This window comes from Dromaius novaehollandiae, chromosome 25, assembly GCF_036370855.1.
Source record: "Dromaius novaehollandiae isolate bDroNov1 chromosome 25, bDroNov1.hap1, whole genome shotgun sequence".
In the NCBI taxonomy this organism is placed as follows: domain Eukaryota; kingdom Metazoa; phylum Chordata; class Aves; order Casuariiformes; family Dromaiidae; genus Dromaius; species Dromaius novaehollandiae.
This window is the reverse complement of record NC_088122.1, coordinates 2,245,097-2,268,642: the sequence shown is the minus strand read 5'-3', so window position 1 is coordinate 2,268,642 and position 23,546 is coordinate 2,245,097. Positions and strand designations below refer to the sequence as shown.

The window sequence follows — 23,546 nt, the reverse complement described above, 5'->3', positions numbered from 1 at the left end:
ATCGCTGTGGTCCTTGCTTTCAGCTCGCTCCGAGAGGTACTGCCACTTGGATTCGGAGGATGAGGAAACCAACGATGAGGAATCATCCGTGGAGATTGGCCAGTTCTCTTCCTGCTCTCATCGCTTCAGCAAGGTATTTGAATCTGGCCTCTGTGATCTAAAGACAGGCTTTGGCCGCATGGCTGGGGGTGTCACGCACGTTGCTGTCCTGGCTGACTGTCCCCTGGAAGCCAGAGGAATCCTGCAGCACCGTCTGGCCTCCCAGTTTTGTGCTGCTTTCTGATTGCTGGCCTTTGCTCAGGTTTACAGCAGCTCCGAATACCTGGCGACTCACTCCAATCTCAGCCTCTCATCCTCGGAACGGAGCCACAGCGAGGAGAAAGAGGACAGGACAGAGCGATGGGACAGGAGCTCGGGAGACGAGGACAGGAGCCGCCCCTTGGGCCCTGAGACCCGGTGAGTGCTGAGCTGGGGAGGACGCGGCACAGAGGTGTTTGAGCCAGGATTTGTATCACTGCCCTGGGGCTGCCGGAGGCTCCCGGTGGGACACGTCCAAGCACATGGCAGTGAATCATTACGAGCTGCCTCACTCGGCTGTCAGTGTCCTAAGCCCTCTTTCTCTTGCTGAGCAGGCTCCGATCTTGGACATCCTGCAGCTCCACGCCGTACTCCTCCCAGCACGAGCGCAGCCGCAGCCCTGCCGCTCTGACCAGCACCTACAGCCTGGAGACCATGCCAAAGTTTGCCTTCTCCTCGGAAGATGAAAACCCTTGTCTGGCACCTTCCAAGCCAGAGAGACCGATGTTTGTGCTGGGAGATCCCGATGCAGGGGCAGGCGGACCAGCGAAGTCTTCGGCGTTATCTGGTGCGTAGGCTGCGGACGCTGGTGTGGGCTGCTGTGGAGGCAGCCAGGGGCCCTGATGGCATGGGGCTGCTTTCTCCATGCGCACGAGCTCTTCTGCACCGTCCTGTCCGGTAGCTGGTCCAGCAGGACACCGCTTGCCCCGTGTGTGTCCTCACATTTCACTGTCTCCTTCCTCCTCCCCTCTGTGCAGCTGATCTCGTCAGCCTGAACCGCATCCGCCTCCGGAGCAACAGCACCGGCACCAAGAACTCCGCTCCCCGGGGTCTGGAGCCGGGCGGCGGCCGACGGCCCAGCAGCCAGAAGGACGCATCGGACAAACAGAGAGCCTCGCCGGGCGGCCGAGTGCCCAAGTCTGCCTCTGTCTCGGCCCTGTCCCTCATCATCACGTCAGGTTTGTGGCCCGCTGGGTTTGTTCAGCAGCCGCTGCTGCTGGGGCGGCTGCTGCGGGCTTTCCCTGGCCCCGGTGCGGGTGCTGCAGCCCGCGGGAGGGTTTGGCTCCCTTGCAGTGGGGCTGAGCGCGCACACGCCGCACAGGCTGTAAAGGAACCGGGCTTCCCGCAGCCGTGGTGCTGAGGCTCCCGGGATGAGCTGGATTCTTCTCTTGCTTGCAGACGACTTCAGCAGCGGTGCCCTCATGAGCCCCATCTCCCCTCACTCGCTCTCTTCCAACCCGTCTTCCCGCGACTCGTCCCCGAGCCGAGACTCTTCCCTCGCCATCACCAGCCTGCGGCCCCCCATCCTCATCCACAGCTCGGGCAAGAAGTACGGCTTCACGCTGCGAGCCATCCGGGTGTACATGGGGGACAGCGACGTGTACGCGGTGCACCACATGGTGTGGGTAAGTGGCCCGGGAGCCCTGCGCGGAGAGGGGCTGCTCACGCCGTGCGCTGCCTCGGGACCGTGGGCAGCACACAAGTAAACGTAGGCTGTGTCTGAGCAAAGCCTTGGCACTCCAATTTCAGAGCGTGGAGGACGGGAGCCCTGCCCAGGAAGCGGGGCTGAGAGCCGGTGATCTCATCACACATGTGAACGGGGAGTCTGTGCTGGGATTAGTCCACAGGGACGTCGTGGAGCTGTTGCTGAAGGTAGGCAGCCTGCCTCGCTCTGTTCACCCGGCTTGTTTTTAACCCCGGCTCCCGCGTGCAGCCCCCAGAACCAGTGGATCAGGCCTGTCAGGTCTTTCAGCAGCAAGCTGTTTATAACCTTAAAGAGCGTGGGAATTGAGAGCTCGGAGGGCTCCGCAGCGGCGGCTGTTCTCCTCCCGCTGACGGTGCTAACAGCCGCGTGGGGCCGACTGTGCTGCGTGGGCCTGCCCGCAGCAGGGCGCCCGCGATCGGTGGCTGCAGAGCTGCCCGGCATCCTGGGCCAGCGACTCCTCTCGAGTTCCTGTGAACGGATTCGGAGCTGCCTTGCAGCCACGGTCACCACAGCATGCGGCTCATGCTGTAAATGTTGTCTGAGCCGTGTCTCCCGAGCTGGGACGGCTGAGCCCTGGCTGTGGCCCTGGCATCGCCTCCGCTGACAGCCGAAGCGGGAGATACAGGCAGTGTTTCGGGTTAAAATCTGGTGCTTGTGTCCAGCACGTTGCAGTGACTCATTTTCTTCCTTTCAGAGCGGCAATAAAGTAGCGCTGCGGACCACAGCCCTGGAGAATACATCCATAAAAATTGGCCCTGCTCGGAAAAACAGCTCAAAGAGCAGGATGGCCCGAAGGAGCAAGAAGAGCAGGAAAAGGGACAACCAGGACAGGTGAGTGGAAAGAAACTGGGATAAAATGGCATTTATCCCTGGGTGTCCTGGAGCTGAAAAACCACCTGGAAGTGGGATGGGGCAGGCGCAGCTGCCTCCTTGAGTGATGCTCATCTGATGAGCCGTGCTTTGCGGTGAGCGGTGCTGGCTGGACACCCTGGCTCTCGGACACCCCAGAGCCGGAGGTGGGAGGCTGTAGCATGCTCGTGGATAGTCCTGACAGCACTGGCTGTGCGGGCTTGCAGGTTTGCTGGCTTTAAAGAGAGGCTGAGGCTATTTGTGGCTTCAGTGGCTTTAACAGCAGTGCTGCCTGCGCCTGCTGTTTCTGACCAACCCACCCACGCAAACCCTTCCCACGGCCTTTGGTTTCTTTCAAGGAGGAAGTCCCTCTTCAAGAAGATCTCCAAGCAGTCGACGGTCCTGCACACCAGCCGCAGCTTCTCCTCCGGCCTCCACCACTCGCTGTCGTCCAGCGAGAGCCTCCCGGAGTCGCCCACCCACAGCCTGTCGCCCGGCCCCACGACACCGTGCCGCAGCCCCGCGCCAGACCTGCCCCCAGGTACCTCGCCTGCGTCAGTCCCCCAGCCGGGGCCCTGCTGCGGGGTCCCGGGTGCCTGTTCGGTCGCTGCAAAAGGAGTTGGGGGTTCGGGGCACCCCGTAGCATGGGCAGAGACGCAGCACTCCTAGGGCCAGAGTTGTGTTTCCAGCTATTCAGCAGCTCCTTTGCATGTCCCGCGCTCTCGCAGCGTCCTGCCGCGTGCCCCGCATCACGGGGACGCGGCCGCGGCCTCCCTCACCGCGACCTTTCTCTCTTTGTGTGGCAGATGCTGCGTCCCCACCGAGCACCTCTCCCTCCTCCAGCACCCCCAGCTCCCCAGCCGGCCACGTCCGCCCCAGCTCCCTGCACGGGCTGGCGCCCAAGCTCGGCGGCCAGCGCTACAAGGTGGGGCGCCGCAAGTCCACCAGCAGCATCCCCCCCTCGCCCCTCGCCTGCGCCCCCTCCTCCGCCCAGCGGCCGCCTTCCCCCCAGAGGTCTCCGTCGCCGCTGCCCGGTTACCCCAAAAACGTCCATTCCTTCCAGGGCAAGACTCTGTCCCCCCCCACCATCGTCAGGCAAGGCTCTCGGCCGCGGAGCGCCGAGTGCCCCAGGTCCCCTCTGCTAAAACGCGTCCAGTCCGCAGAGAAGATTGCAACCTACCTGGCGGAGAAGAAGACCAGCAGCGGTCGCAAGCTGGGGCTGGAGCCGCCCCCGGCGGACGGGGCGGGAGAGGCTTTGGGAGAGGGCGAAGCGCCCGCCCAGGCGTTTGCCGGCGAGCACAGCTACGCAGGGGCGTCCCGGACGCGAGAGTGGCTGGGGGAGAGGCACGACCGGGACCAAGAGGTGGTTGTCATGAGGAGGCTGAACCTCTCCGAGCGCCGGGACTCCTTCAAGAAGCAGGAAGCCGTTCAGGAAGTGAGTTTCGACGAGCCAGAGCTGCCAGTAAGCGAAGAGGGCGTCAAGCCCGAGGCCGGGCCGGAGGACGAGCCCGCGCCGCAGCGCCGCAGCCTCCACGCGGCCTCGTGGGCCGAGGCCAGGCAGGGCTCGGCCCGCCGGAGCCCGCGGGACGCCACGGCAGAGCCGAAGCCCAGGCCGGTCCCGCAGATCGCGGTGCAGGGATCGGAGAGCGACGAGCAGGAGCTCGGCGCGGCCGAGTGGGAATGCCAGGGCTCCTACCCCATCCAGCTCCTGGCCAGGGTCTACACGGAGCAGACGGACGGCACCACCGCCGTGGAGTGCAGGAGCGTGGCCTCGCCGCGGCCGCGGGAGCCGAGCCCCCGGCGGCAGCCCGCCCCGGGGCCCTCGCGCCGGACGTGCGGGGAGGGAGCAGCCGGCCCCCGGGGGCTGCCGCCGCGGGGCAGCCGGGAGCCAGCAGCCGTCGGACCCCCCGGCCGCCCGGCAAGGCAGCGGGACGCCCGCGGGCCGGCTTCAGGCGGCGGCGAGGACGCCTGATCCGGCGGCGAGGCCGGGAGGCCGGGGAGGAGAGGCGAGCGGGAAGGGTCCGGCTCCGCGGCCTTCCCTGGAGCCGTCCACGCAAGCGAAACACACCCAGAGGCGTTTTTACCATCAGACCTTGCAAGGATTCTTGTAACCCGGTGATTTTACTCAAAAAAGGCTTTCGTACTAACCGGAAAGATGTGTCTATTTTTGTAGAGAAGCGGGAGCGTTTACTGCGGCAATGGCGTTTCCCTGGCAGGGCCTGAACCTTTGTGAATAGAAAGGACTCGATGCAAATACTCATAACTAATTTATTACTTTTATAAGCTAAACAGAGGCATTGCAGGGCCATCCGAGGGGCCTGACCCGCTCCGGGCTGGCGGCATCCCAGCCTTCTCCGGGGGCTCTGCAGCCCCGTCCGGAAGCCACTATGCTTCCTAACGTCACAAAGAACCACTAGGTTTTCCCCGTTCATTAACATCATTTCCAGCTGGAAAAGCACCTACGGAAAAGCCAGTTCTGAGACGTGCTTTTAAAATACTGTTTAAGCTGAGCTCTCACTCCGCTGCTCCGATCTTCCGGCCGGTGTCTTCCCCCCCGCGACGCGGCAGGTCTTTGCTCTTCCTTTCACCCGTTTAACTCGCGGCCTGGCTGGGAAGGACCCCCTGGGCTGGGGGCCCCTCGCTCCCCCCGCGAGGGCAGAGCCGAGGGGGGAAGCGGTGTTTTACTAGATTTACTAGTGGTTCAGCACTTGATTTTCTTTCCGCTGTAAAAATTTAAAGTAAAAGGAACCAAAACCCACAGCGAAATCCCCCAAATGTTAGTGGTCTGAGCTGTATGTGCAGATCCTTCTGGCGTCTGGCTCGTACTGGCCATTAGGTGTGTGTAGCAATGCTTTAAAAAAAGAAAAAAAGGCTTTTATTTTATTTCATTTTTATTTTTGTAATAGCTGGCCTCTCTGCGTGCGGCTCCCGGGGCGCTGCAGGGCCGTTCCCCGGCCCCGGGAGCTGCGGCGGCGGTGGCAGCGCTGCCGCCCTCGCGGCTCCCCCTCGAGCCCCGCGAGGCCGTGGTCCGCGTCTTTGAAGCAGGGTTAATTTTATAAAGGTGCAGCAGATTTCAGGGCGTCAGTTCTTATTTTAGAGAAGCAAATGAATCAGCAGTGACCAAAATACTCTGCTAACCTGCAGATCGTCTCCGCAGCGGTCTGTCCGTGGGCCGCGGAGCCGGTTAGGGAAAGCAGAGCTGGCGCTGAGCCCTCCGTCGCCTCGGGCCGGGCTTCAGCAACGCAGTGCAAACGCTAGCAGGGTTCGTTTTAGCCGTTTGCATTTCTCCTGCCGCGATCTGCACCCGAGCCTTCCCCAGGCCGCGCGGCGGGTGCCTGCCGACCTCCCCAGGGCTTCGTGAACAGCCACGTTTCCAATTAAAAACATCTCCTGAGCTCCAATCTGTGTTTCTAAACTGCTCCTTGTTAATAATTTCTAAATTTCATCTCCTCCTCTGGCAGCTTTTTTCCCGGTGAATGAAGGGTCAGCCTGGCATTCCCCCACGTTTCTAATGTTTTATATGATGTAAACGTTTACATTTGATAATGCATGTACGGGCTTTTCTAACGGCGGTGTTCGACGGTGAGAGCGTTGGCCTTGTGTCGCAGCACGCGCGCGGAGGGTGCAGCTCCTCCGTCCGGCCGCTTACTGAACCGGATTATTATTTTGTGCGCGTGTGCGGTTCGTGCAAGGCTGAGTTACCTGCTTCTCCCGCGTTTGCCCCCAAAACGAGTGGCGGTGGCGCGGGAATCCCGTCTCCATCCGGCGCCGCGGCCGGAGCCTCTCCGCTTCTGCCCGACCGCTGCCAAAGCCCCTCCGCGCGGAGCTGCTGCCTCCTCTCCCTCCTGTCCCCCTTTCCGAAGGTTGGTCCTCTGCTCCTTCCCCGTCTCCGTGTGCAGCACGCGGGAAGCAGAGCGGGGTGGGCGCCTCACCGCTGCGCAGAGAGGGATTTTATGGAAAACGTCTGGAAACCGGCTCTCGTCTTCCTGGGTGGTGCGAGCATGGGTCTTGTTATTCCAAAAAGTTTATGTTGTATTAAAATCGTTCCTTGATATGAGCCGTGGCGTGGTGTCCTCTGTTCGATGAGCTAAGCGGTTCTGAGCTGAAAACGCTCCTTTCTCGTTATTTCTTCCTTCCGTTTGGGTGGCAAGCTGGCCCATCGGCACGGCGTTTCCCAGGGCTGCTCCTGGGAGGGGGATGCTCCCGGCCACGGGTACCCACAGGGGCTGGCACCGCGCCGGGAGCACCCTGGTCCCCCCCAGGGTGAGAGCCTGGGCCCCGGGGTGCCCGTGCATGGGGGCGCCCGCGGAGGGCCGTGCCCGGGGAAGGCAGTTCACCGGGGAACGGGTGCCCGGTGCAGGCTGCTGCATGGTGCATGGTGCAGGGCAGTGCCCGGTGCAGGCCATGCCCAGTGCCCGGTGCATGATGCCCAGTGCAGGCGGTGCCCTGCCCAGGCTGTGCATGGTGCCCGGTGCAGGCCGTGCACGGTGTCCCATGCATGGTGCCCGGTGCGGGCCGTGCTGCTCCCCGGTGCCGTGCCCGGTGCCCGGGTCCCCGTGGGCCTTGCGGCGCCCAGGCTCGGCGCTAGGAGGCGCCGCCGCGCTCCGCTCGCCGCGCCGCGCCTGGCTCCGCCGAGCACTCGGGTCTTTCCGGAGCGGCTCGGGCGGGGGGGCGTGGCCTCGACGTCAGCCGGCGCCGGGAGGGGGCGGAGCCGCCGAAGGCTTCGGAGAGGTTCGTCCCTCTCCGGCTCCCCTCGGGCTTTTCCGGGGCGGGTTCGGGCCGTTCCGGCGCCGCTCGGGCCCTTTCCCAGGCTGCCGCCGGGCTGGAGGCTGGAGCGGGCTGGAGCGGAGCGGAGCGGCGGATGGGGCCGGCGCAGAGGTGGGCCGGGGCCGGGAGCGGGGGGCGGCGGGGGCCCGGGCTGTGTCTGTGCGTGTGTCCCCCGGTACCGGGGCTGTCCCCGTCCCCCCCCCCCGGTGTCCCCCTCTCCCCTGCCCCACGGTGCCAGCACAGGGGCCCCCACGCCAGGGCTGCCCCCCCTCCCCGGGAGCGTGCACGGACCCCCCAGTTCCCGGGCAGGGCTCATCCCCCTGGCTGGGGGTCCCCGAAAGCAGCCCCCCCCTCCCCGGGGCCATGCACGGACCCCCCCATCCCCTGGGCAGGGCTCAGCCCCCTTGGCTGGGGGTCCCCAAGAGCAGCCCCCCCCCCCAGAACCGTGCACGGACCCCCCCATCTCCTGGGCAGGGCTCAGCCTCCTTGGCTGGGGGTCCCCAAGAGCAGCCCCCCCCCCCAGAACCGTGCACGGACCCCCCCATCTCCTGGGCAGGGCTCAGCCCCCTTAGCTGGGGGTCCTGAGTGCAGCCCCCCCCCCGGGCTGCCTGGCTCCAGCGTGCTCCCAGGGCTCAGCCCCCCGTGGTCCCCCCCAGCCCCTCGAGGAGGCCGTGCCCGCTGCCCCGGGGGTCTGCGGCCGGTGAGAGGGGAGCCCTGGGGCAAGGCCCCCCCGGGAGATGGGGGGGAGCCCGCTCGGCCCCCGCGCCCCGCAGGCACGGCTGCCCGCCCTCCCCGCTCACGCAAGCCTCGTATTTCCCAAGCAGCCCCGAGCCGCTGGGGAGCTGGCCTGTGACTCTGCGAGAGCAGAGCACGGAGACAGCTGAGTAAATATTGCCCAAATCGCTGCTTTCCTGGCCGCCCCCCCCCCCCCCCCCCCACAGCGGGCAGGGGGCTGTTGCGTCCCCGAGGCCACGCCGGCCTCTGCTCCCATCGCTGCCTCTCCCAGTACGTGGGAAAGTCCGGGCGGTGGTTGGGTTTCTTCGGAGGCTCCGTCCTCTGACGCGCGAGTCGCGCTCGGATCTGCCCGCGCGGCCGGAGCGCAGCCAGCTCCTCGCTGCTGCTCGCCCTCCCGCTGCTCCGCGATGCTCTGGTCCTCCTGAAGGTGATTGCAGCCTCAAACCCTCTTTTTTTTGTTTTTAAACCGGCTAGAGCAAGGTTTTGTCAACCGCGCTTTAAGAGCTCGGGAAAATCCGCCTTTCTGCCCGTAGTTGGTTCTGGCCGGACAAAAGCTCCGGGCTGGGAGCGAAACCGCAGCTCCGGAGGAATGCGGCGAGGAGCAGGGCGATTCGCGGAGCCAGCTTGGAGCCGTGTCAGCGCGCTCGCGCTCCGGTCCGAGTGCTGCTGTGTGTTTACAGTGAAAAAGAGTATTTATAATATCAGGGGCTCTCTTGATTCCTCTGGGAATATCTGGAGCCGCTGCTTGGAGCTGTTGTAACTGAGTAATGGAAGATAAAAAGCAAACGGAGGAAGGAGCAGTGGGTTTTTCAAGTTGAAAGGTCCTGCTTCTCTAAACTGATCTCCTAATGTTGTTGGCCTGCTGACGAAATGCGCTGGCTCCTTCTCACCCAGGTTACTTCATTTGGTTGCTCCGCTGTACGTAGCGTCGAGTAAATTGTCATATAAATCCTTAAAGCATTCACGCAATTCCAAACGTCCCAGGGAACAAGTAGCGTGATATTAAGGAGATGGGTTAGCAAAATCGGTTAAGTTACTTTTTATATGTGCGTTCTTTTAAAACTGTAGTTTTTGAGGGAAATAGCTAAAATACAGTTGCTGGGTTTACTCCTGCCCAAAGCCCTAAGCCTGCCCTGCAAATGCTCTCGGGGGAAGCGCCGTGCTCCGGCTGCTGCGGGAGCTCTGCAAAGGCCGAGCAGAGCACAGAAGTGCCCCAGGGCATGAAGGGGTCTCGCAGTGAGGAGGAGGAAGCTCCGGAGGTGGGTGAGGCGGGATGAGCGTAAACTGAAGCAAGGAAGAAGCTTCCGAGCAAGCGAAGTGCTGGATTGGGTCTGCAGGTTGCCCCAGGCGCCTGTCCGACCTGTCCTTTGAGACCTCCAGCGTCTCTCAAGGATAAGATAGGCATAGGTCGTCCCAGTGCGGGGATTTACTTGGCTTTTCAGGTCCCTGCTAACCAAAACATTGATTTTTTTCAATGAAATGTTTCAGATGTTCCTTCGCTTCCTTGGGCTTCAATGAATAAAGAAAAATACTCAATGCAGTGCGGGTCTGAGCAATGAGCACCGCATCCCTGGCCGGGGAGCTGGCGGCTGCGGGCAGGGTGCTGCCGCTCCCGGGGCTCCGTCGCAGGCCGCAGCAGAAGCGTCTCTTGGTAGGAAACGAGGTGAAAACGGCCTCGGCGGCCGTCCCTCTGCCGTGAGGCTCCGGGGAGAGGCCGCGCCAAGCCTGGGGAGACGCGTTCGCCCTCGGGACGGCAGCCCTGGCCTCGGCGCGGCTGGTCAGAAAGTCCCCGTGGTCAGGAAAAGTCACAGCAGTAGCTGTCACGGCAGGGCGCGATGTGGCAGGCAGTTGTGCATCCCGTTTTTATTTCCGTTCTTAGTTGCATTGTCCCCTTTTCTTTCTGGCTGTTTAGCTGGAATTTTTTTTGTTAGCAAAAGCGAGGTTTGTTGCCGTTGTTTGCAATGCATTAACATGCAGTGTTTTGCCACTCAGAACTTGATTTGGTGTTTTTTTGCTAGCTAGAGACCTGATCTAATTGGGAAATACTTGAGCTGTATAGGTTGGTAGCATATTCCTTTTTTTTAATGTTTTTGCATTCTTTTGCCTCCCTGGAGGGAAAGTAACACTTATTCACGTTTGGAGTCAAGCCGCACATTGAATAAAAGCCCAGGAACCGCGTTTTAAACGTTCAGATGCTTTTATTTATGTGCTGGACACGCACAAAAAGACTTGTAATGTTTTTTGTTTCGAGCCGATGCGTTAAACAAAGAAAGTATTGACAGCAGTTAATGAATCGAGGGATTGTTTCTGGGCGCCGAGATAGATTTACCGAAGGTATTTAGAAGTCTAATGCATGGGATTTTCGGCGGAGCCTAAGCAAGTGCTGGCCGGCTTAGACGCCCAGGGCTTCCTCTCCGTGAGCCGAGCGAAGCTGGAGGCCGGCCCAGCCGAAATCTCCTGGCAAGCGTCGCCCTCTCCGCTGAGCGCGCGGGGCCCCGGCCCGGAGGTGCGCTTCCCGCGGGCAGGCTCCTGCGTGTCCCGGAGCTCAGCACTGCCTGCCTCCTTCCCGAATTCGCCTTCCCTCCAAACGTCTGCTTAAGGGCTGTGGAAGATGAGCGCTCCCTCTCCCAAAGGACACGCCGATCCTGCCGTCTGCTTTCCATCGGGTGCAGAGGTTTCCCGGCCCACGCATGCGGCTCGGCTCGGGAAGCCGCTGGCGGAGCCGCGGGAGCTGCCGCTCGGAGAGACCCGGTGCTCTGGGGCGGCCGTCTCTCCTCCCCACCCCTCCACGCAGCTCTGCTTTGCATGGCTACACGACGAGTTTGCGGAGCCTCTGTCCTCCCGGCCTCTCCGGCCGCCCCGGCTTGCATCGCGGGATCTCTCCCGCGGGAAGAGCGGGAGCCGCTCGGCCCCGGCCCTGCCGACCCCTCTCCATCGGACCCGGGCAGGCAGCGGGGCTGAGCCGTAAATCTCCCTCTCTGCTCGGGATTGTGGAGTCATATTTTCCTGGCTGTCCTGCCTCCCCGAGGGCGAAGCCTGCTCGTCCACGGAGACGACCGCATGTTATAACCCGGGTTTTTTTCTTTTTGGTGGGTTTCTGGGCTGGGCAGGCAGCACGGTGTTCACTTTCTCTCTATATTCGAATAGCTCGAAGGCAGTTAGTAGCTCTAAGTAGATTTGAAGGCTTTAAAGATGTTTTTTCTTTTTTTAATCCCCTCCATCACCTCCATCTCTGCAGACAGAAATCAGGTCTGTGTTGTTTGCACTTGACGCTGCTACTGCTTTAAAAAAGTTCAAAAATCCGCTTTGCTCCGAGCTAGGCTTTGAAGTGCTGCTCCGTGGGAGTTGCAAAGCACCTTAAAAGCCTTTGACTGAAAAATTGGTTAACCTACATTTGTGGGCAGTTACCTCCCAAAATGACTCTGTGGGGGATTGCACGGGGAGGCGCGAAGGTGGACTGCGCATCGGTTTAACGAGAAGAGGTTAACTCCGTTTGCTCCGCTCCTGTTCGGGGTCCCCGGCTGGTGGCTTCAGGGTCGCCCTTTTCTGTAGGCAAAAGTTTCTGCATAAAAGGCTGTTTTGTCCCGTGCGTTGCCTCCTTGTTTGCAGAAGCGCTAGGAAGAGGGCGAGCTGAGGCAGGGCGCAGCGCTGGGCCGGGCGGTAACGGCCTTCTCTTTGCAGGCGCTGGGAAGGGAGGAATAGCGTGCCGCGCCGTCCCTGGCTGGAAGCGCTCTCCGCTTGTGCCCTCTGGACTCCAGGAAGGCTTTTTTGGTGACCGGACCCCTGATCCCCCGTTTCTTCGCTGCATGCCCGCTCACGAGTGCTGGATTATGTTTGTCTCCTTCTCGCTCTGCTCCATCATTTGGCTGAATCGCGGCTTCAAGCTAAGGAAAAGGGGCTGCACCTAAGCACGCGGGGCCGCCCCGACGAGGCTCCCGGTTCGCGCGGAGACGTTGGGAGCGCCGATGGGGGAGAGCTGCCCCTGAGCCGCCTCCCCTCCCGCCCGCCGCCGCCGCGCCGATCGGAGCCGAGCCCCGGAGGCGGCGAGGATGGGCAGCGCCGACGGGTTCCAGTACCGCGCGCTCTACCCCTACCGCAAGGAGCGCGAGGAGGACATTGACCTGCTGCCCGGGGACACGCTGGTGGTGAGCAAGGGCGCCCTGCAAGCCTTGGGCTTCAAGGACGGCGACGAGCAGACCCCCAACCAGATCGGGTGGATCCTGGGCGTCAACGAGCGGACCAAGCAGAAGGGAGACTTCCCTGGCACCTACGTGGAGTACGTGGGGCCCGTGAAGATCTCCGTTCCCTCCCACCGGCCCCGCGGGCAGCGGCCGCTGCCCGCGACGCCCGGGGCCGGCGGCTGCCGTTCGCAGGAGGCTCTGGAGCCAGGTAAGCCGCGCCGCGAGCCTTGTGCCCGTCGTGCCTCGCTGGGATCCTCCTCCTGCTCCGGCTTGCTGCCGGATCCATGCGGTCCTCGGTCCCTCTCCCTGCTCTGCTGGCAGTTTCACCCCCCTCTTTTACGGAATAAGCCCTGACCTCTCCCTGCCTCCCTCCCTCGGGAGCGCCTCTCCCTGCCAAGAGCCGCTCGGCCCCGCTGAGACACGCAATTACTCGTCTCTGGGCAAGAGGAGAAAAGTCAGGGTCTAAAAGCGCTTCCGAGAACCGGAGCTAATTGCTCGTCTGCCTGGCACGGGGCCCTCGCTGCGCTCGCAGGGCTGGCGGCTGCCCCGGGGCCGGGCACCTGCGGCTGCTCCCGGGCCCTGTGCGGGGCCGGGTCCCGGGGCCGCAGCCGGCAGCGCGTCCGTGCCGCTGCCAAGCCGCGCGGCTGCCCCTCTCTGCCCGCCTCTCCTGACCGTGCGCTTGGGTCGGCAGCGGGAGTGGGAGATGGCTGTGACGTGGAGGAAGATGCGTGCCAGAGCTGGTGCAGGGAAAAGACACGGCTGGGAAAGAAACCAAAAGCCTGCCGGGCTGCTCCCTGCCCTGGGAGGGAGCCGGGTGACGTGGGGGAGCAGGGCGCGCGGGGAGGGGGCCGTGCCGGCCGTGCCGCCGTCCCTGGTGTTCGGAAAGCCCCGGGCCTGCAGCCCCGATGGTGGATTTACGAGCTGCCGGTGTTTGCCTTCCGCAGCGAGCGGAAAATGCGGCTTGGAAATGTTTCCGCAGCTGCCCCGGCCGCGCTGTGAGCGGCCTTGTTCGCGTCGGCCCGGCCCGGAGGCCCCGCGGGCTCGGGAGCCGCTGCTGGCTCGGCGCCGGCCGCCTGGTAAGAAGGCGGGCTGCTGCCTGCTGAAGCAGCACATTCCCCACGGGCCACGTGGGCAGCGCCGCTATTTGCTCTCCGCTCGGCCCTTCCGCAGGGTCCGGCCCGGAGCTGCCAGCCGGCACCGGCTACGGCCCTTCTCGCCCCGGCAGCGGCGTCCCCAGCCCGGCGGGTCCGCGGAGACCCGCGCCCTGCCGAGGACGGGCTTGCAGAGCAGCCTCAGAGCAACCCGGGGTTTTTCCCCCGCTATTTGCCGTTCCCGAGGCCCTCGGTGAGCAGGAGAGTTTGACGCTTTTCCAGCTGCAGCTTTGCTCGAGATGCGAAGCATCCCGTGTCCCTTAAAGCGGATAAACCGAGTTCCTAACGCCAGCCGAGCTCTCCGCGGGAGCCTGCGGCTCGGAGGAGCGTGGCTGGGGAGGCGGTTGCCACCCCGGTTTTGTTGCTCAGTTTGCTGCTGGGATAACATTTCGGGTGATTGTGCTAGAGTGGCCGTCAGCGGTCCCCGCCGTCCCGGGGTTTAGCTCCTGCGTTACCCCAGCGTAAGCAGCCCCCGCGCGTTTCGCAACCTGGAGCAGCCGTCGGGCCGCGGCGCAGCAGAGCAGAGCGGACCGGGAACGTCCCGGCGCCGCGAGCTAGCGCGCGTCTCGGTGCAGCTAGAGGCAGCCGTAGCGTTTAATGCTCCCTGGATCCGCAGCTCGCCGGCGTTTGAAGCCTCCGGGAGAGCAGCTCGGGGCCGGGGCGAGCTTTGGGTGAGGCTCCCCGCTGAGAGCAGAGCCCAGGCGAGATGCCAGCAAATTCATCCCCCGCGGGCAGCCGGCCCCTCCGGCAGCCGCCGTGCCCGGGGCGTGCGGCTTGGCTTGGCTCGGCTCAGCGCGGCCGCGGCCGCTCCCTGGAGCCGGCATGGGAAAAGCCGTGCGGAGCAGCCGGCCGCGCTGCACCGGCCAGTTTGCACCGGTTGGATTTCGCATCCCGGCTGCCGTCACGTGGCAGCGCGGCATCTGCCTCCGGGGCGCCCGGCTGCCCCGGCCCGGCGAGGGGGAGGGCGCTGGGCCCGTGCCGCGGCCCCCCGTGCTCCCCGGCCGCCTGCGCGGAGGCTGCGGGCTGGCGGGGAGGGGGAGGCGGAGGGCTGGTTTCCATGTTAAACGAGCAATCAAGGGCAGGAATTTGCTGACATGGCGTTCTGTCTGAATCGCTGGATTAATCGCAGCTCACCACCGCGAGCTCGGTCCCCGACCGCGGCTCCTCCGCCAGGCCCCGGGGCAGAGGCCGGGCTCCGGGAGCCCCCTTAACCCCTCCGGTGCCTGCCCGGGACGTCGTTGTCCCCAGGTCGCTGCTGGGAATTAACTTCGCCTCGCAGCGTTTGCAGTGAGCCGCGGGGTTCCTACGCGCGCAGACGTGCGTGCAGCCCGGCTGGGGCTCTCGACAAGCGCCGTGCCGGTTGCACCGCCGTGCCGGTTGCTCCGAGGCTGCCGCGCGGCACGTTGCGTGGGTGCTGACCCCTCCGCACCAGCGCACAGCTTTCCTTGCTCTCGCACGTCGCTGCTTGGGGCAGCGCTGCCCGCCCTCGCGCCTGGCCCTGCCGCGAGCTCCGAGCCGGCTCTGAGCCCTCTCTCCCTCCCTGTCCCGCAGGACCGCTCCTGCCCGACCTGCCGGAGCAGTTCAGCCCTCCGGAGGTTGCGCCGCCGCTGCTGGTGAAGCTGGTGGAAGCCATCGAGAAGAAAGGTAAGGGGGGGATGCCCCCCCCCGAAACCTCCTGGGGGGGGGGGGGCAGCTCTCTGCAGACGCTGTCGGTGTTAGGCCGAGCTTAGCGGGACACGCAGCTGCACCAAACCAGGACCTGGGGGCCGGGCAGGCTGTCACGGCGTCTGCGGCAGCTCTGCGTCGCCCGGTTGGCTTGGACGCCCTCCAAGCCCGAGCAGCGCCGGGCCGGCTCCGAAACGGTGCATGCGCCGGGAGGCACCCGGCTGCCCGGCCCGCGCCCCACGGCCGCGTCCTCGCTCCCGCAGGGCTGGACAGCGAGATGCTCTACAGGACGTCTGGCTCCGAACTGAGGCAGGCGCTGAAAGCCGGTAAGAGCCAGCTCGTTACGGGGAGGAGGCGATCCGGCTCCGAGGGGGCAGATTAGCGGCTGTGACGGCGCTGGCAGTAATGCAATCCAGCCTCATCCCTGTCCCCGGCTGCTCCCAGCTCCCGGTGTTGCAGCGGGGCTCTCCCGTCCCGCCACCGCTCCCGCGTGGAAGGACGGGAGCGGGGCATCGCTGCCACAGCATGCTGCCCCAGCGAAGAGCGAGTCCCCACGCTCGTCTCCGCCGTTTCCCCGTGGGTTTGGTCTGCGCTTCCTCCGCGAGAGCCGCTCGGCAGCCCGAACTCGCCCCGCGGTGCTGCGCGGTGGCTCCTGGCCGGGGAGCATCGCCGCGGGTTCAGGCGTGCTTCTCCCGGTGCAGCCGGTTTGGAGCTGGGCCGTCTGCACAGATCCCCTGGGGGCAGCGGGGGTTTTGCGGCTGTCTCCTGCTCTGACCCCGGTGCCTGGCAGAGGGAGCCCCGCTGTTTCGGGGACCCCCGGACGTGTTTGCTGCCTGGGGTCTGGCACGCGGCACCCGCGTCCCTGTTCACCGGGCGAGTGCCCTCGCTGCCCTCCTGCTGCGGCGGACGCCCCGTGCGGGGCGCGACGGCGTCCGGGTCGCGTGCTGGCAGCGCGGGGGCCGCTGGCTGCGTGCCCGGGGCTGCGCCCGTCACTGGGACACGTCTCTGCCCCGGCAGATTGGACCCTGGGCGACCTGGAGCCCTTCGACGTGCATTCCCTGAGCGAGGCGCTACGAGGCTACCTGCAAGACCTGCCGGCCCCCGTGGTGCCGGTGTCCGTGCACGGGGACATCCTTCGCGTCCTGCAGGGTAAGAGCCTCTCCCGGCCGTCCGCGAGGCATTGAAACAGGCCCCGTCCCTGCGGGCCCCAGCGCGCAGCCCCGCTGCCGCCAGCGCTCCTGCACCGCGACGCAGCTGGAGCGCGCCCGGCCCGGCCCTTCCATCGCGTCTCGCCTCTCCCCAGAGATCCCCCAGGCGGAGAATTGCCGGAAGCAGCTGCTGCTGGCCCTGGAGTCGCCCGCGGTCCCGCTCCAGAACACGCTCACCCTGCAGTTCCTGCTCCGGCATCTGGGGAAGGTATCGCAGCAGGCAGAGAGCAACAGCCTCCACCCTCGGGCCCTGGGGGAGATTTTCGGCCCCCTTCTCCTCCGGCTGCCTGGCGCCAGGTACGTGAGGCTCTCGGCTCGCAGCCGTGTACCGAGTGCCGCGTGCTCTGCCTGCCAGGACGGCGAGTGCAGGCCGCAGCGGCAGCTCTGCCCGCGGCCCCTGCCTTGCACGTGGGATTAAGCTGCTGGCAGCACGCGGAGGTGGGACTCGAAGCCAGGGCAGAGCTCGCGCTTCTGTGTCCACGTGCGGTCTGGCAGCTGGGCCGCGTGCTGGGCTGAAGCAGCTGCCCCCGGCTGCCCCGTGCCCGGGGGGTGCAGGAACACTGCCAAGTTCTCCCCCACAGCCGCTGATCGTACTGGCTTCTGTCTCCCCGCAGCCCGGAGCTGAGCCCTGACTTCTCCGTGCTATTTCTGGAAATACTTCTGCAAACGAAGGAGTCGGAGCAAGAACAGTTGCCCCCAGGTACTGGACCGGCAGCTGAGGTGCCCCCTCCTCGGGGCCTGAGGCCTTGGCATTTGCGCTCCGTGGACGCGGAGCGTTTGCCCCCGTGAAGGGGTTGCCGAGGGCGTTCCTGTAGCCCAGCTGTGCCTGGAGGCCTGCTCGCGGTGCTAACCTGCTGTAGCGAGTACCCCTCCCTGCAGCGACTGTTGCCAAGCAGGGCTTCCCGGGACAGTCGCTGCAGGGAGGGGTGCTCGCTGCTCCGAGGGATCGCCCTTGGCCGGGGTGGGGAGCTGGGACCTGGGCCAGCCCTGCTTAAACCCTGCTTAAACCCTGCTTCTCTTACAGCTTTGCCTCCAAAACCGCCCAAGCCGAAGCCCAGCGCAGCCAGCCTGGCCAACGGGAACAGCGTGCCCTTGCAGGACGCCGAGTGGTACTGGGGTGACATCTCCCGGTAAGGGGTGACCTGGGAGCCCAGGCACGTCTGTGCCGCCCTGGGCAACGCTGGGTGCCGTCTGTCACGTTAGACTGGGATGGGGGGTGTCTTTTAGGCCAGCCCCCATGGGTGCCTGGTCCATCCAGGCTGCCAGGCTCTCGGGGACCGGCTGGTTGCGTGTCACAGGCCGTGGCAATCCTCTCTCGTCCCTCACAGGGAGGAAGTGAACGAGAAGCTACGGGACACACCCGATGGCACCTTCTTGGTGCGTGATGCCTCCAGCAAGATCCAGGGGGAATACACGCTCACGCTCAGGTAGGGCACTGGGGCCTCCCGGGAGCCTCGGCTGCTCCGGGCCGGAGCTGTCGGCACGTGTCCTGGCTGGGCAATCCAGGCTGGTGCGTGGGCTGAGCTGGCCGGAGCTCCTTGAGGAGCTCCACGTGCTGGGGCGGTGGTAAGCGCTCTGCTCCCCCCTCTCCGCTGCAGGAAAGGAGGCAATAACAAGCTGATCAAGATCTTTCACCGGGAGGGGAAGTACGGCTTCTCGGAGCCCCTGACTTTTGGCTCGGTGGTGGAGCTCATCACTCACTACCGGCACGAGTCGCTGGCCCAGTACAACGCCAAGCTGGACACCAGGCTGCTCTACCCCATCTCCAAGTACCAGCAGGTGAGACCTGGGCTGCAGGGCAGGGCCGGCCAGCGCAGCCCGAGACGGGCTGTGGGGGACGTCTGTTCCTCCCTACCTGGCCCCGTGGCAGGTGGGTCCTGTGCACCGAGTGCTCCTCTAGCGCTTGTAGGGATTGGCCCCGACCTTGTCCTGCAGCACCGCTTTCCCTGTGCCAGGACATCGCCTTTTGGGGTGACAAACACCCCGCAGGGCCGGTGGGCTTTGGCGGGGCCAGCTGCCTCGCAGAGGGGCTGCCGTAGGGCAGGAGCGGGTGCTCACCGAGGCTCTGCGTGTGGCAGGACCAGGTGGTGAAAGAGGACAGCGTGGAAGCCGTGGGGGAGCAGCTGAAGGTCTATCACCAGCAGTACCAGGACAAGAGCTGGGAGTACGACCTGCTGTATGAGGAGTACACGCGCACCTCCCAGGTACGTGGGCGCTGCCTTCCCCGTGGGAGCACAGGCCTCGTGGCTGCCCGCTGTCCCCGACTCTGCAGCCGGGCTGGTCCGCCCAGACGAGCGCGGAGGTCGGGAACCTGCTGCCCCACTTGTCTGTGCCTGGGCTCGGGGGCCCCTGCAGAGAACGGGCTTTGAAGTGGGGGACGTTTGGGCTGGAGCGAGGACCGTGCTGCTTTGGGAAGGGGATAAGAGAGGCTGCAAAGCAGCAGAAACCTTCCCAAGTCCTGCCGCTTCCTCAGCTCTTCCCACCCTTCTCCGCAGGAGCTGCAGATGAAGAGGACGGCGATCGAGGCCTTCAACGAGACTATCAAGATCTTTGAGGAGCAGTGCCAGACGCAGGAGAAATGCAGCAAGGAGTACATCGAGCGCTTCCGGCGGGAGGGCAACGAGAAGGAGGTGCAACGGTGAGGCCGGGGCGCAGCCGGGGCCGGAGGGGGCTGTGCGGGCACGGGCAGAGCCGAGGCACGCGCGATCCCAGCCTCTCCAGCAGCGCGCTGTGGGCTGGAGCTCCCCACCCCGGCGCACGGCCTAACTCCCGCCCTTCTCCCAGGATCCTCATGAACTCGGAGAAGCTGAAGTCCCGCATCACGGAGATCCACGACAGCAAGATGAAGCTGGAGCAGGACCTGAAGAAACAGGCCTCGGAGAACCGGGAGATCGACAAGCGCATGAACAGCCTCAAGCCAGACCTCATGCAGCTGCGCAAGCTGCGGGACCAGTATTTGGTGTACGTAGGGCCTGCCCCCGCGGAGGGCCGGGACTGGGGCCCTGCGGCTCGACCTGGGAGCGATCCAGCTGGCTCCTTGAGGGCTTCAGGGCTGTGAGAGCGGCTCGCAGGGGCGAGCGGGTCCCTCGCAGGGGAAGGCTGCTGCCCTCTGGCGATCACGCTGCCGGCCCTGATCTCTGCCTCTCCTTCCCCAGGTGGCTGACGCAGAAGGGAGCCCGGCAGAAGAAAATCAACGAGTGGCTGGGCATCAAGAACGAGACGGAGGAGTGAGTGTCCCCGCTCGCGCGCTGTGGGTGATGGGCTGTAGGAGCGCCGGCGGTCCTGCCTGCTCCGGAGCCGCGGACAGGCCCCGTCTCCCTGCCCGGGAGCGGAGGATGCTCTCCCTGCCCGGGAGCGGAGGATGCTCTCCCTGCTGGGAGGGATGACAGGCAGCCGTGGGAGGGGGAGCAATGGGGGCCGCGTGCCCAAGCAGAGGGGGTCTGACCCCCGCCTGGGCTCGGTTGCAGCCAGTACTCCATGATGGACGACGAGGAGGACCTGCCCCACCACGAGGAGCGGACGTGGTACGTGGGGAAGATCAACCGTCTGCAGGCGGAGGAGATGCTGTGCGGCAAGCGGGACGGCACCTTCCTGATCCGCGAGAGCAGCCAGAAGGGCTGCTACGCCTGCTCCGTGGTGTGAGTATCCCCGGGCGGCCGCTCGCCGCCGGCGCGGCCCCACGCTCCAGGGAAAGCCGGGTGCCTGCGGTGGGGCTGGCGCGGGCTGCGCTCCCCTGTCGCTCTGCCCGTCTTTTGCCGGATGCGAGAGGCTGGTGGAGGCGTCAGCTGGCAGGCTGGGCTTCCCCAAGGTCTCCCGTCTGACTCGCCTCCTCGTGCCAGGGCCAGAGGCATCGCTGGGCTGCTCCAGGGACATCTGTGCTCTGCTGTCTGTCCCAGCAAGGCCCCTCGTGCCGGGGGTCCTTGGCGCGGCGGCGGCGGCATCGGGGCCAGGCCCTCGGGTAACCTGTACTCCCTCGTCTCCCTGGCAGGGTGGACGGTGACACCAAACACTGCGTCATCTACAAGACGGTGACGGGCTACGGCTTCGCCGAGCCCTACAACCTCTACGCCTCGCTCAAGGACCTGGTCCTGCACTACAAGCACACATCCCTGGTGCAGCACAACGACTCCCTGAACGTCACGCTGGCTCACCCGGTCCTTTCCCAGCCGCCGGCCAGATGAGCAGCCTGTGCCCGACACGACAGCTGCCTCCGGCTTCTCCCCAGGGCGCTGCTTTCTGGCTCTGGACTCTCGCTCCCTGTATAGTTGAGTCTGTGCTCCTGCCCCTCCAGAGCCTCCGAGGTGTCTGTGACCGTTCCTGGTGTCCCTTTTTGGTCAGTAGCTGAAACCCGTGTTGGCTGATGGGACAGAAAGGCTGGGCTGTTGACTCCCACTGGGCTCCAGCGTTTAGGAGGTGGGATCCAGCTGGATTGAACCGCTGTGGGTGAGCGCAGCCCCCTTCCCCGATCCCGGTAAGCAGGTGGGATCCCCTTCTTGCAGCCACGCGTTGCTGCGGAGCTGGTTCCCGATTCCCCGGTGCACTACGGAGCGGGTCGCCCCGGCCCGCCGGCATGCTCCGCTCTGCCCGAGGGGCTCCTGGCCGGCCGTGGGGATCGGCCGAGGAGGAGCCTCCACGGAGCAGCTGAGCACGCGCGTCCTCCGCTCTCGCTTCCTTCGGCGCTCGCGGGCTGCGGCGGGAGCTGGGGCCTGGTACGAGGGAGGGGTGCTGCTCTTCCGTGCAAAGCCTCGCTTAGGAAGGAGGAAGCCCTGCGTGGGGCGGAGGGCGGGCTGGGACCAGGGCTTATCTGGGCCGTGCCCCACCTCGCTCCCTTGTTCCCTAGTTTCATAACCACCTCCTGAGCGTTGCTGTCCGGGGAGGGAGGATCCAGTTAGTGAGGCATCTCTCGCCTTGGTTGTGCCAACTAAGCTGTGAAATCCGTGTTGGTACCCGTGTTTTTCCCGGCAGAACCTGTGGGACGCACAGCTCTTTGTTTCTGTTGTCTTCGGTGAATCTCTGCAAACGTAACCCGTTGAAGCTAACTGTAGCCATGTAAATACGGTTCTTTTGTAATCGGCTGCTTACCTAGTACCGGTGTATGCTGAACTTCCAGTGCGATATGCAAGCGCCCGGGCGGCAGCCGACCGGACTGTTTCCGACTCGGGTCCCGGGTCCCGCCGCGGCCGACGCAGGAGGTGGCCGGAGCCCGACGCACACTACGAGCCCGACGCTACGTGAAGGACCTCCCTGCTGCCGGAGGATGGTATCTCCGCTGGGCCCAGGGCCTTAGCACATAGCGATGTATATGCATGACGTTGAACTATGTATGCAAAGCACTTATAATCACGAGTACTGTATGGGATGAGCACTGGGCTGGGCTTGGGAAGAAGGAGCTGGGGTTTGCTGTAACGCTGCAGCCGCAGCTGGCCCGCGCGGACGGGGCTCGTTGCATCTTTTCAGATATTGCCGAGCTTGGCGGCAGCAGAAGAGGCGCCGCGTGGCCCTGGTAGGGCAGGCAGCTCTCGGCAAGGGCCGCTCCTGTCTCCCTTTCTGGGGACGCTCTGCCCGTCCGCGGAGGTGGAGCTGGTGTCTGCAGCCACCGGGGTGGCAGAGGCCATCCCTGCCGCTCCAGCAGCGCTTTAACGGCTGGAAAGGGGCTGTGAGATGAGGACAGGGTAGTGTTTGCTTTACTGGGTTGTCCTGTCTGCCTGTATTCGAGAAAGCATTAGTTGTCCTCTCGGCTTGCCTGCGAGGCCCTTTCCCTTTCAGAGGCCTCGGGCTGGGCTGGGGGATGCTCTGGGCTTCGCTGCTTGGCTGTTGCGTCATGATTCGGGCCGCGCTGGATCCGCAGGGTGCTTGGGTTCGGTGCCGGCGTGCGGCACGCTTGCACGTAGCCTGCTTGCGTCCCCTTCCTCGGCACGTGCCGCGGCTTGGGCCACCACGAACCGTCCTGTCCCTGCTCCCCAGCTCAGCTCTGCTCTCGCTTCGATCCCGGCCGCCCTCCGCATCCGCGCGCTGCAGCAAACGTCGCACTCCCGGTGCTGGGGGCAGCGCGGGTCTTGGCTCCCCGGCCCTGCTCCGCGCCCCCTCTCCGGCCCCCGTGGCAATTTGGCATTTCCCTGGCTCAGTCGCTCGGTGCTGTTAGGGAGCAAAGCTGCATCTAGGGATGATTAAGGAAATAGTTTGGGCTCCTCCATGCGCCTCTCCCAAGGGGCCCAGCCCCGGCGGCCTCCCCTCGGGGCCGCGTCCTGCCCGGAGGGGGCTGCTCTGGGCCCGCCGCAGCTGCAGGGCCCCGTGCGGGGGGGCTGAGTCGGACGCTGAGACATCGCGTCCCGCCGGCCCCGACGCCTCGGCGCTTCCCCGGGGAAATCCCAGCTGCTCACGACGGCAGTTCTCCCTCCCAGCTGCGTCGCTGCTGCTTTTCCCCGCGCTGCCCCCCCCGCCCCATGCTTCTTCCTCCGCGTCCCGGGAGCGGGGCCGGCTCGGTGCCAGCGCGGGGGGCCGCCTTGCCCCACACGTCCCCTAGTGCCGCCGTTCCCGCGCTCCGACGCCGCCCGGACCCTCCCCGCGGTCCCCGTCCCGCGTGCGGCGAGGAGCAGCAGGCCCGGCGGCGGCCGCCTTTTCCCGACGGTGCTCGACTCGGCTCCGGGAAACGCGGCTTTTCCCCTTCCCTGGGTGGGGGCCGAGCCCCGGGCTTCCCGCGAAGCAGCTCCTTGGCCTTTGTACTTAGCTTTAGCCCTTTCGGCTCAGCCCGGCGGAGGGAGGTGGGTTGAGGACCCCGGGCTGCACTTTGCCCCCTGCGAGGCGGCGGGGGCCCCCGCAGCTCCGGTCCCCCCCGCCGCGGCCCGGAGGTCCCTGCTGCACCCGGTGCCCCCGCTCCCCCCCCCCCGCAGCTCTCCGTTACCAGCAGTCGTTCTCTGTGCTCTTTCTGTCGATGTTTACTAATGTCAACCCAGTATTTGTTACTGTAAGAGACTTTTTGTACGGTACTTCGAAAAAAAGAAACAAAAAAAACTAAGAAATAAACAGAATTAATGATATGGCCATGGGGCTTTTTGTGAGCTCCTGGGGGCACCCGGGGGGGGGGGGGATTCGGGGCTGGGTGCAGGATGGGACCCATCTCCAGGCCGGGGGGTGCTGGGCTGCAGTGGGGGAGGCTCTGTCCCCCGGGCCGCGTGCGGGGCCGGGTTGCAAGCCCGGGCACGAGCAG

At 65.1% G+C, this 23,546-nt stretch overlaps 2 protein-coding genes across 10 annotated transcripts in view; both read left to right on the top strand.

Annotated features, from left to right (window-relative positions):
* Positions 1-6,689, top strand: part of MAST3 (microtubule associated serine/threonine kinase 3) — a 35,140-nt gene extending 28,451 nt beyond the window's left edge. For 6 of the 8 annotated variants that reach the window (XM_064497352.1, XM_064497347.1, XM_064497345.1 and 3 more), the window contains 9 exons: positions 24-133; positions 302-456; positions 633-865; positions 1,056-1,256; positions 1,477-1,703; positions 1,828-1,950; positions 2,478-2,614; positions 2,992-3,173; positions 3,439-4,779. In XM_064497352.1, coding sequence (XP_064353422.1) covers positions 24-133; positions 302-456; positions 633-865; positions 1,056-1,256; positions 1,477-1,703; positions 1,828-1,950; positions 2,478-2,614; positions 2,992-3,173; positions 3,439-4,604 — 2,534 coding nt within the window. In that variant the 3' untranslated portion in view covers positions 4,605-4,779. Of the gene's footprint in view, positions 1-23; positions 134-301; positions 457-632; positions 866-1,055; positions 1,257-1,476; positions 1,704-1,827; positions 1,951-2,477; positions 2,615-2,991; positions 3,174-3,438 lie in introns of all 8 variants that reach the window. The other 2 variants (XM_064497350.1, XM_064497346.1) reach the window with 2 other exon arrangements.
* Positions 6,690-7,311: 622 nt separating this feature from the next.
* On the top strand, positions 7,312-23,376 carry PIK3R2 (phosphoinositide-3-kinase regulatory subunit 2). Of its 2 annotated transcripts, XM_026105915.2 has the most exons (16): positions 7,363-7,510; positions 11,816-12,523; positions 15,018-15,110; positions 15,395-15,457; positions 16,149-16,280; positions 16,435-16,636; positions 16,954-17,039; positions 17,364-17,469; positions 17,668-17,766; positions 17,938-18,118; positions 18,418-18,543; positions 18,835-18,977; positions 19,124-19,300; positions 19,495-19,566; positions 19,807-19,977; positions 20,328-23,376. In XM_026105915.2, the coding sequence occupies exons 2-16, from the start codon at positions 12,184-12,186 to the stop codon at positions 20,518-20,520; spliced, it is 2,184 nt and encodes a 727-aa protein (XP_025961700.1). In that variant the 5' UTR covers positions 7,363-7,510; positions 11,816-12,183; the 3' UTR covers positions 20,521-23,376. The 2 variants fall into 2 exon arrangements, with proteins under 2 accessions (XP_064353423.1, XP_025961700.1); XM_064497353.1 differs by lacking the exon at positions 11,816-12,523 and having other exon boundaries at positions 7,312-7,510.
* Positions 23,377-23,546: the final 170 nt, after the last annotated feature.